Source organism: Stegostoma tigrinum, chromosome 22, assembly GCF_030684315.1.
Source record: "Stegostoma tigrinum isolate sSteTig4 chromosome 22, sSteTig4.hap1, whole genome shotgun sequence".
NCBI classification, from domain to species: domain Eukaryota; kingdom Metazoa; phylum Chordata; class Chondrichthyes; order Orectolobiformes; family Stegostomatidae; genus Stegostoma; species Stegostoma tigrinum.
Window position 1 is genome coordinate 41,990,774 of NC_081375.1, and position 12,433 is coordinate 42,003,206.

Sequence of the window (12,433 nt, forward strand, 5' to 3'; positions counted from 1 at the left end):
ATGAGCGGAGAAATTGGTTGGTGAAATCCACTAGAGTGCCCAACTGAGATCACCTAATTCAGCACACCTAAACTGAACAGAAGATCTCACTGATCAATATAGCTCATTACACTGCAAACAAAATAGACTAACTGTTGGATATGGAAGAAAATGGATTTTGTAGAAGGTGTTCAGCCATGAAACATATTTTACACCCTTTCACATTTTGAATACTTGTAATCCTGACTACATTGCCATCATAATTAAACATGTTTTTATTCTGCAGTTTGATTGGTTGCAACAGTTATTACCAGGTCCCAATAGCCCAGAACAGATATGCACTCTTTTTCTCTGCCTCTTAAATAAACAATTTGTAGCAATGTGTTTTTCTTCTTTGCATTTGAAATATAGCCTGCAAAACCAAGCCAGGGATAGCCAACTTCAACACAAAGTAACAAATAAGCAAAGAAAGCAAATAAGCAGTAGTTAAGTGCAGCGCCGGTCAAATTAATAGCTGTTCATTTAGGTCAGATAACGGCTCAGTTACATTGGCTTCTTGCCCGAAACATGCAAACTCGAAGCATTTGATCACTACACATTAATAAAAATTGATTAAATTCATCAGTAATCTGTTAAAATATGAAAATCTGCAGGTGTAAAGTAGATTTATCTGGATTTAAACAGACTGAAGTAAACTTTTAACCACTCCATTGGTTATTTAAAAAAAACATAACTACATTCATTTTCACTGAACATAAAATTAAATTTACGTACGAAAACAGTTGTGATTCCAAAGCTTCTGAAATATAAAATGGAGTGATCTGAAATGATAGTAACTCCATTTTCATCCACAGAAATGAAATACACCCAAAATATCCTAATTCCACATATGAACAAAATACTGTATATTTACTAACAACTGCATTAGGTAGGTCATTAAAGGCTAGCTGCCAGATGTAGGAAATGGGTCCACACCTTTGTTCCCTTTATGCAATATACAATCTTTTGTAACAGGTGTACAGTAAGCACTTGCCATGCTGCCGTCACACTGGTCTACTCAAGTCTGTAAGTATCTCTGGAGAACGTCAGATGTGCATGGCTAGCTGTGGCTCTTCCCGTCTCTCCCTTTCCCAGTGAGCACTGAGGTAGTTGAGCAGGAGGAACAGCCTCTTATGAGGGGGAGTCACGTTTTTAAATTTGTTCAGTTTCTTTAAATTATTCCTGTATTTTAAGGCTTCCTGTTTCTCAGTGCTACAGTTTACAGTCACTCATACAGGTCCCCTAAACCCATAGTGAGTCAACACATTCTGAAGTTCTAGATGTTAAGTTCGACTTGTCCATTTGGCACCTTGCATTTGATAAAAAGTAAGCATCACTTCCCATTTCCCAGTCTTTAGTTTTGGCTGTTGTGCACACTTGCAGCCACGGCTGGGGCTTCCACTTTGACAGCTACAAGTATGCTCTCTCCATCTTCTGTTTTGATACGTTTTATCTCTGGCTGCTCTCCTTGGTCTCCATTTTGGCGTTTTGTGGGAAGGGATGCTGATGCAGAGGCATGGGTTGCCAACATGTGTAATGGACTTGCAGCTGCTGCAGCAAACAAAACAATGTTTAGAGGACTATTTCAAGTTAGTTCCTACAAAGTTTGTAACTGTAAGTGTCCAACAAATTTTAAATGGGACTGTTTTAATACTTCTATTGAAAAGTTCCAATTTAACCTGATGTCCACGTTGAATTAAATAAATTTGCATTATATTTATCAAGATATCAGGAAAGTAAGATTAAACCACATATTAAAAATCTAAAAAAGATAACGTTTAGTTAACATCAGATTCTAATGAAGAATTAGTTACACCGGAATTATTGATCAATTGCGTCTCTTTTAGACGCTAACCTCTTTTGCAGATTCAGCATTTTGGTTTTAACTTAAAAAATGTTTTTACAGTACAAATCCTTTTCTGTTGGGTGGTGACAGAGACTACCCCAGATTTCCGGACTGCGATGTGTGCACTACATTTATAAAGACAAGTCACAAACAGAACGTTACTATCATCAACACCTAACATTTCAGTTGAGGATATAAAAATCTTTTAACTATCAAAAGCTACCAGAATATTTTGGTAACTATGCATGAACATAGATAACAGAATCCCTACAGTGTGAAAACAGACCCTTTGGCCCAATAAGTCCACACAGACTCTCAGACCATCCCAACCAGACCCATCCCTCTATAACCCACCTAATCTACACAACCCTGAACACCATGGGCAATTCAGCATGTCCAATCCACCGGGTCTGCACATCTTTGGACTGTAGGAGGAAACTGGAGCACCCGGAGGAAATCCACACAGACATGGGGAGAATGTGCAAACTCCACGCAGACAGTGGCCCAAGGGTGGAATCGAACCCGGGTCCCTGGAGCTGAGAGGCAGCAGTACTAACCACTGAGCCACTGTGCCGCCCCACTGTAATGAATACATAGCATGTTGATTAGGGCTGATGACAAGCATTTTATGATGAGCGTGGAGTACCTCTATGTAGTGAGTTTTCCAGCCTGAAGCAACAGGAAACTGTCAAAGTAAATGCTTGAAGTGATTTGAATGCTGTTGGTCTGTCTCTTGGCCCACTACTTGTGGATGTAGACGATTGTGGAGGAGAAGTGCAGGCAATGATGTTCCTATGTATCCGCTACCCACGTGCTACCACTAAATGACCTTTCCTCAATCATAAAAGCAGAAGATCTTAATTGATAATTGCATAATATGCAATTTCATTTGCAACTCCACTGAAGCACTGTCCAAGCAGAAGTGTATTCCACATACTAGATGCACTGCAGCAACTCATCAAGGTTCCTACGAAGACATTTTCCAAACATGTAACCTCTACTACCTATAAGAACAAGGGCACCAGATATAGGAGATCACCAGTACCTGTAATTTCCACTGCAAGCCACATAAGCATTCTCCTTTGGAACTATATTGCTATACCTTTATTATAGCAAAATCAAAATCCTGGAATTCCCTTCTTAACAGAACTGTGGGTGGACCCACATCACATGCTCTGGATTCAAGGAGGCAGCTCACTACCACCTTCCCAAGGGCAGTCAAGAATGGCAATAGGTTCTGGCCTAAACAGCAAGTCTACATCCTGAAAATAAAACTTTTAAAGAAGTGCTTAAACCTTCTCCATTTGACACATGCATGGCTTTTGCCCAGCAAATCTTTACACTCGATTATGTTATGATGCTACATTGAATCATGTCCTGTGTAAATACTGTATAACTTTATCATAATCAAATATTTTCCTTCAAAGGAAATTGAAATTTAATGCTATCTGGCTGTGTATTTAACTGATGATAAATCATTTAGATCTGTTGCATAATGTCTGAGAATTAAATAACATATAATGGAGACCAAATGTGCTCTGGAGAAGCTTCAGGCAATGATGTTCCTATGTATCTGTTATCCACGTGCTGCCAAGGGGTAGAGGTTGGCAGGTTTGGAAGTTAGTGCAGTGCACTTTATAAACGATTTACGCTGCTAAGAAAGAAATGAATGTCGAATATGGTGAAAGGGGTGCCACCACCAGCACCTTCAAAGGCATCAAAGGATGGGCATCAAATGCTGGCCAGCCGGGATACAAATGAGACTTGTTAAAAAAAAAAATCAAGCAGTCCACTTTGCCTTTGATCAAACTGGAGTATTTTTGGGTGCTGTAACTATCCAGGCAAGTGAACAATTTGTTCCTTCACACCTCACTTATCACACTTGTGCCTTGGAGTTGCCTGGCAGGCTTTGGGGAGTCAGGTAGTGTGTTATTTGCTGCAGAATTCTTAGCCTCTGATGTGCTAATGTAAGTTTTAGATGACGATTCATAGCACAAAGCTTTAAAAATTCAATAAATAATTCAGTATCAGCCATTGCACAGAATTTCTACTGATAATTTTTAAGTATGTATTCAATTTTCCTGGGCAATAGGATGTAGAATTGGTTTCTAACATGGGTCAATAACAGCACTCACTTCTAAATCAGAAGCTCCAGTCCAGAAACTTTAAAAGCCAACACTTTTACTGCTGCACTGAGGGAATTTTGCATCAATGCCAGCTTTCAGATGAGATGGTAAACAAAGCCTTCATCTTTTCTCTCAGGTGGGTGTAAAAGAGAATACGGCAGCATTTATAAAAGTATTGCATCTGGGGGCCACTTCGCTCTCAAACAGTATGATATTAGCTGGTAAATTATCTCAATATGGTAAATGGACAGTCCTATGCATATTGGCTGCTCCGTGTTTCTATGTTATAACTGACTATGCTTCAAAAAGATATTAACAATAACAGAGACGGTCAGCAGAGAGAAAACATTTGCTGCTTGAGGACATCCAGGTAGACTCTAAAAATCAGAGCTAGATCTTTCAGGAATGAACCAGGATATACCTCTACACAGGAAAGGGTAGATGATGATTGGAACTCTCTTGATACTTGATCAACTGTGAATTTTAAATTAAATTGACATAACTTGTATGTGGTTTGTAATAAAATTGAGCATATGGAGTTAGTTGCAGATCAGCCATAATGTAACAGAATAGCAAAAGCAGGCTTAAGAATTTAAATGCCTTGTCTTGTTCTTATGTTCTTCAAGTTACCACACGTAATGTGCCAAAGGACCTAGCAGCCAGATGTTTGATATGTTGTTAAACCTCAACTGTCAGTAGGAATATACATTTAATGTATAGAGAAATGTGATGTGGAGTCAAATGCAACAAAAGAAAATACAATAGTGTAGTTTTACCGGTGTTAGCTTGTCCTTGTGTTGCTGAAGAGATGGGCACCACGTGTGTTCCATTCTGTGCAACTGGTTTAAGGGGTAACTGGTGCTGGCCCAATGGAGCCTGTTGTAGTATCGTAACTGTCTGTATGGGCGTACCCTGTGAAGTTTGAATGAATCGACCGGCAGTGCCTATCGAAGCTGGTGCAATTGCAGGAATAGGCTCCACTTTCACTGCAAAACAAAGAAGCGAAGTGTCACATATCAACTGGATCACGTAACTAAAACTGAACTTACTGTATAACTGATTGGAAGAGACATTTGGATACAGTTACATAATGTAGCATTAGAAATAATTGTGGTATCTTTGATGTGTTTTGCTTTTTGTCTTCTTCCCTCTGTGAAAAAGATCTCCATATAAACATGCAAGAAAATTGCGCTTTTTGTATTTTGGTGCAGAAATGCAAACCACACTGGCAATGTGTGCACTAATCTAAACAAGTTCTATTATTTTCATGACTTGGAAGGGGGCAGGGAGAATTCAAAATGCAAATGTGAATAACAGCTTTACAACACTTCAATATTTTCACTAGGCAGATTGATGTGTGTGAAGTGTTAGGTCACACATTAAGTTTTTAACTTTTGCACAGCCTTCAAATTTTCAACTAAATAAGCTTTGATGTTTTTATTCAATGCTGGTTTTATCCTTCCTCCATATTCTGTCCCAAATTGCCGACAACTCTCCGTTCTTCTGTAGGTAGGTTTTATCAGTCAATGAAAAGTTTCACCAGAACAACAGGATTAGACATCATATTTGATAATTAATATGCCTGAATACACAGCAACCATTTGGTACGTTATATCAATGTTCAGGGTTTGAAAATTCCAACTCCAGTTACCTTTCACTTCTTTATGTTCTCCATTTTCTGGCCGCTCCATTTTAGCCTGGCTGACCATTGCCTGTGTAACTACTGCTTGGTTTGATACAGTGTAGCTGTTTGTGGCCAGACTGGTCACAGTAACAGACACAGCTGGTATCTGATGAACCACATGAACAGTTTGCAACATAGACTGCTGGGACGTTGATGTAACAGGGGTGGCCACAGTATACGTGACAGGTTTCATGGATTGTGAAATTTGCCGTTGGACGGTGATTAAAACTGGCTGAGCGGACAGAGGTGATCCTGAGAATAAGAAAAAGATTGGAAAGCAATTAACCCCTCTGTGGACGTCTGCTTCAAATGCTGTAAATATGGCATGAAAATATATCTATGAATAAAATACCACTTCCCCCTTTACTATAATAACGAAATCAAAAACTTCAAGAAAGGGAAATTATTTGAAAATGATCTTTCCAGGTATCAAATCCTGATGAAATAGTAGATAATATGGCTAAAACTGCTGTAAAATCTAATTAAATAGACTTGTGCTGGCCTTCTTATAAGAATCACTTTGAAATGGTCTTCAATTAGTTTGTGCTCGCTATTTAGTCGACTAAAACTTTATTTCATAATTGAAGCTGGATTGTTTTACATGGTTACAATACCATTGAAATTATCGTCAAACCACTTCAAAACTGAACTTTATTCAGTCTGTTTCCATGCTGTAAAGCACTATAACTCTGACACTGTACTACCTATCAAGATCCTGTACTGTGAAAGTTTTAGTTACTGTTCAGATTGAGACACTATTATCGCTAATGGGCAATGTTAAAAGACAACAAATCAAACGTGCTAAGATAGATAATACTCTGGATCTGGCCTTACAGAATATGAGAGGAAATTATTCCTGTGACTGGACTCAGTGCAATGTATATACAAAAGCAAAATGTTATGGATGCTGGAAATCTGAACTAAAAATAGATGATGTTGGAAATATTCAGCAGTTCAGGCTCCACCAGTGGAGAGAGTTGATATTTCTGAATGATAATCTTTCACATATTTTCAGCATTTTCTGCATTTGTAAAGGAAACAAATTTACTGATAAAAATTTCTCTGTGGAAGTCAAATGTGCAAAAGATGCAAAGAAGTTACACCAAAAACAGACCAGTCATGTGATCAGATAATAAACAGTTGATGGTGTATTATAAACTAAGTGTGAAATTACCCACTTGACGGAAAGAATGGAAAAGTAGATGTATTTCTTATAGAGATAGGAGGAACATTTAAAAGCTGATATGCAGAGGAATTTGGGGATCCTTGTTCATGAATTACAGAAAATGAACACGCAGGTACAGAAAATAATTTGAAGGGTAATAGCATAATGATTTTTCTTGCAATGGAGTTACTAAAATTATATAGGATTTTGGGTGAGACCATATCATCAGTACCACAAACAGTGCTGATCTCCCTATCCTTGCTTTAGAGAAAGTTCAATGAAGGTTCACTAGATTGATTTCCGAGATGAGAGGCTATCATAGGAGGAATTGACTGAATGAGCTCGTGTTTGCAGTTAAGAATGAAAACTGATGGGTGAGCTTGGATAGATGCTGTTTCCCAGCTGAGAGTCTAACACAATAGCTCATTGTCTCAGAATGAAGAACAAACCTTGACATAAAAGTTGTGGAATCTTTCGGATTCCCTATCACTGAGTGAGGTATGCGTTTAGACAATGAATATAATTAAGAATGAGATCATCAGATTTCAAAGGGGTATGGGAATGCGACTGAGGTGGAGAAGAGATGGACGGAAGTGTGCAGTTGATGTAAAAGTTCAGCCGCAATTTTGTGTGGGATGGGGCAAGCTTGCCAGGGCGCAAGGGCTACTTCTGTGCCTCGGTTTTTAAATTCCACACAATTAAGGAATTTGATTACATCTGGTCCCATTGTGTATTTCCAAAAATTGAAATTATTCACAGTGACAGCAAATACATATTTTCTCGATATACTTGATCAGGCTTTAATGCCATTTAAGCCAAATGCATCACTCAAACTTAGGAAGAATGATAATTTCCAAGTCAAAGCTGGGAGATGCATTTAGTTGCGAAGATACCAAATTTGTCCAAAGGAAAGCAGCAGCATATTTGAGTGAGTATAAAACTTTCTTTAAAATGTCTTGAAAAATGATGATCATCAGTTGTGATATACATTTCAAGACACAGTACTTCAAAACTGGACACCAGTTTAACAGAAGTTATGAAAATATTAACCGCTTAGCATGGCACTGACTAACCCGCCCAGTATTAACAAGACATTCAGATGAACAGATGTGCCTTTTCACCAAAGAAGTGTTTATTTAAGAAGTAGATGCTGATGAGAAGGAAGAGTGGGATAAAGACCACCCAAGCCCTCCACATTATCCTCCCCATGGCAAGAGAAGCCATACAGTCGATGACTGCTGGACTGAAGTCTCCTCAAAAGCCACAGAAGAGGAATATGTAAAGAACATTCATCAATAAGGAAATTATAGTTTAGAAGTCAAGTTTATGTTTTGACTTTAACTTTCCTCAATACAGTACATAACGTTTGCTCTGGTTACATTTTAAGGTCTCATTTTCGCTCCACATTTCAATGACATCTTGATCATAGGTTTTCAAATTTGGCTCCTTGGTAGGATCACACAAACTGCTAAATTAATTCACCATGATTACAATGCTTTGAGAATTCTGCACTTTTTTGTAAATGTTGACTCACTTCCAATTTGTTTAAGTTGTTGCATACTGACAGAAACTATGTTCTGCAATGTTGGACTCTTTCCTCTTTGGGTTACTTAGCTTGTAGAAAAGTTTGAAAACCACTGATCTTGGTCATGTGTGACAGAGGATATGCCCCACTTTTGGAATAATTAAGTGTTCAGTTACTACTATTTTCATAACTTGCACACTGTGGTTGTTGATATACTACAGGTTAAGTTTTGTTGCAGTATTTTCTAACTGATCTAACTTAGCCTTGCTCACCTTTTTCTGCGTGGGTGATTAATATATTATCCTTCCTCTAACAATGGCCTTGTATGCTTTCCACTCTGTACCAAGAGAGGAGGTGCATTTTTCATTAAATGTGAAATAGTTTTTCATCCTTGATAAACTCTATATATGTGGTGTTTTATGGAATGACACAATGGTGTGCCAGTATTAAGTTATAGGGCTTGTTAAGATTACTGAAAACTTCACTAATTTCACAAATTACTTACAAAGCAAGATATAGCCATTATTCAAAAGAAAAAAATCCTAATGGCCTATGGGTATTCACAATAACACTACATCTTTTAAATTTTATAATAAAACTCTTGCACCTTGAGGGCTTACTATCTTTATTCAATTCCCAATGCTTACATATTGTTTACCAAATGTTTCAACCTCATCAGAAAAACAAATATCTACATCTCTACCCATTAGTAAAGGCAGCTTTATATCCAAGCCCATTCTCTTCCCTCCAACCCTAAATCAATAATAAAATTGAAGCATACTGAAAACCCACAACAGGTACTAGTAACTAATTATTCATTAGAAAATAATGTTGACGAAATGTTACAAGTATAGAAATGGCCACAGATCCACCAAGGTTCAATTAAGCACTAGTCCCTAAAAGTAACTAATGATAACAGTGAAAAATGAATTAAGCCCTTATGAAGTTAAAATTCAATTGATGGAAGCCAACTGTTCAAATTCAGAGCTGTGTTGTTTGAAAAAGAAATAATTCAATAGTCATAAACTCCTTAACATTTGATTTGGAAGTAAGTTCAATGAATTGCATCTTCAGTGAAAATGAGTAAATATTTTGGAGCGCTGATCAGATGACAACATAATGACTACCCCAACCAAAGAAAGTTTCATGCCACAAAAAAATAAAGCTTTGTAGAGAAAAAGAATGTTCCACGAAGAGTATATTATGTGAGGGGAGCCCTCCAAACTTTAATTATTGGAATTGATGATCTGAATTACACTTAGGATTGAGAAGAATTTATCCCTTATAAGATCTACCATGATCTCACTGTGTGTTGGAACACACACACACAGTTAAATGGACTATACCAGGTCCAGATTCCAAACAACAAGCGATTTTGTATCTGATGTTCTACCTTGTATCTCATCATTATGTTCTTGTTTTCTTACAACAAATAAGAAAGCAAAAACAGAAGATCATACAGCCCAGTCCACCGTACAGCAAGATCACTGTTGATGATCTACACCACTCTACTTTCTTGCCCCTTACCTAACTTTCTCAATTCTCTTAGCACCCACCAAAATTCTAGTAATCTCAGTCTCAATCTTTAACATACGTCCAGTAAGAGAAGTATTTGGGAGAGAATCTGAAACATTCACAAGCCTCTCAGTGAAGAAGTTTCTCATCTCCTTTGTATACTGTTGACCCCAAATCCTAAGAGTGTGACTCCAACTTATAGATTTTCTCCTCTTGGGGAAAAAAAACCTTTCCATACCAATTTGCCAAGTTCCCCTTAAGCTTTACTTCTGTTTAAATGTCGGTGTCCAATTGTTTAAAAAAGCTTGTAAACTCTAGAATGAAAGCTCATTTTCATAGTCTCACCTTGAAGGTCTGCCCTCTCATTTAATTTCTGACTTAAGTAACATGTTTGGAATGATATGATGTATGAGACTTGGCGTTTTACAAGCCTGAAACTAATATTCAGATGTGGCTGAATTATTTGTCAGCTGGAATAGATTTCCACATGACAGTTGTTAAAGATAACCGCTTCTCTACTAAGAGTTTTGCATTTTCTTGATTTCAACAGACTTCAGTAACTGTATGAAACTGTACAATAATTGTGGAACAATGGCCTATTTTTCTTAGAAACTATTCCAAATGACCCAAGATCTGATCACCTAACACAGTTACATAATTGCTACACACTTCCAGAACCACAATTTTTCTGCAGTTCCTTGAAATAAACAACTTCCTCGCAAAATAGATCTCTGTTGATGCAATATTAATTCTCTATTTATTGACTTTGTAACCATACCAAAAAGCACTCACCCCACAAAAAGGAAGTGCTAGAAACATTTAACTTATAAAAATTTTCAATTTTGTGAAATTGCATTATCTAAATGCCCTGAATTCCCACCTTCATTTTCAGGGGGCTATAACATGCTGTGCGAGAGTTTCCTTCACTTATAGTAAGGTATCCCCAATGTTTGATTGATCTGTCTCATCTAAAACATTTAAAGTTGTTGCGATTCAAAAGCGTAATAGAATTTAAGCATACTGATGAACTAGATTTTCTGGAAGTGTGGGGTGCAAAGCTGGAGAAAGTGAAGTGTTATACATATGCTTTAGATACTGGAATCTGGTTTCAGTGCTGGTATTTGGTTTAAATGTAGGTCAATGACTTTCTTATATAATGTAAGAATTCAAAGTGTTGAGGGGAGGTATCTTCCTTTTCCTGTTGAGTGTTGGCTTTTGAAGCAAGTACAAACATTTACTATTTTTATTTGAAGGGCATTTGGTTAAGATAATGGAGGTGACCATGTGAGATTTGTTAATAACATTGACAATAGTATGATTTTTTAAAATTATAAATATTGAATACAAATGTTACCACTTGTCTAAGTTATTTTGCGAGAAAAGGAAGTTTAGCCATTTTCAATTATTTCATTAGTTGCCACTCCTTTCATTCCCTATACAATTTCAATGACTAGGCCTTCAGCCTAATAAAAATGTATCAAGACACATGTATATTAGGACCAAAAGAAGAATTAAAATCTGATCCATGGAAACAGGAAAATTCAGTTTCATGACTGGATTACGAAATGAAAAATTTGTACAACATAAAATAACATCTCCTCCTTAACAGGGCTTAGTTAATAATGTTATCGTACATATTTATATATACTTGGCACTCACCTGGTGCACTCTGAGCGTATCTTGCTTCTTGTATTACTGCTAATTTAGGTTGCACAGTGCTAGATTCATGTTCTGTGGGGACTGGAGAACCTTCCCTGGACAAGCTCTCTGGAGTCTGCACACCACTTGAGTGGGAAGAAAACACTCCAGGATGGCTTGGAGAGGCTGGTGCACTTCTGTGGCAAAAGGTGAAGAAAACAAATAAGCATCCCTAAATCCCACAAGTGGATAGCGACTGTATGTAACACACCGTCTATTTAAATGGTGACCAGTAAGTTTACTCATCTGACAAACTAAAATTGGAATTCTTGCTGTGGAAGATCCTGAAAATCCTGCAATTATGGGATGTAAGCAAATATTTCTTCAAGCATTTTCTGTGCTCAAAATAGCAGTCAATAGATATTTATTTAAAATAACTACTTAAATAATCTACTTCAAAATTTGTGTAGAGTAGATTTTGGCACAGTCTTGCAAGCTGATTTCCAAGACTACAGCTTGGAAGTCTACTATATGTATGTCAACTGAATAAATAATTAAATTAAAGTTTTTGTTTAAATGATATAGCATACAGGTCACACTCTTTTCAATTTGCTCCATGCAAACAGTAGTACTCTTGTTAACTGCAGCCATCACTAGCATTATTATAGCTCAAAGAAAATGTCCTGCATTTTTAAAGCACCATTAGACACAATCAGCTGTCTGAAAGTGCTATGCAGCTAATGAAGTGTGTTTTGAAGTGTAGTCACTGTACTAATGTAGGACATGTGACAGCTGTGTGTTCATGTTCTGGATTGGAACTTGAACTCAGATCATTTTAAATTAGAGGCAATGATGGTGTAACAATGCAGATGTTACATACGATTTAGCTGATACCATTCGTATCAAGTTATGGTTT

At 37.2% G+C, this 12,433-nt stretch overlaps 1 protein-coding gene across 3 annotated transcripts in view; it reads right to left on the reverse strand.

Moving 5' to 3' along the window:
• Positions 1 to 236: 236 nt before the first annotated feature.
• foxk2b (forkhead box K2b) overlaps positions 237 to 12,433 on the reverse strand; it is a 98,693-nt gene continuing 86,496 nt past the window's right edge. Inside the window, exons 6-9 of one of the 3 annotated variants that reach the window (XM_048555136.2) lie at positions 11,539 to 11,714; positions 5,642 to 5,926; positions 4,767 to 4,976; positions 237 to 1,566 (exon numbers count right to left, since the gene is read on the reverse strand). In XM_048555136.2, the coding sequence (XP_048411093.1) occupies positions 1,373 to 1,566; positions 4,767 to 4,976; positions 5,642 to 5,926; positions 11,539 to 11,714 (865 nt within the window). In that variant the 3' untranslated portion in view covers positions 237 to 1,372. Of the gene's footprint in view, positions 1,570 to 4,766; positions 4,977 to 5,641; positions 5,927 to 11,538; positions 11,715 to 12,433 lie in introns of all 3 variants that reach the window. The other 2 variants (XM_048555135.2, XM_048555137.2) reach the window with 2 other exon arrangements.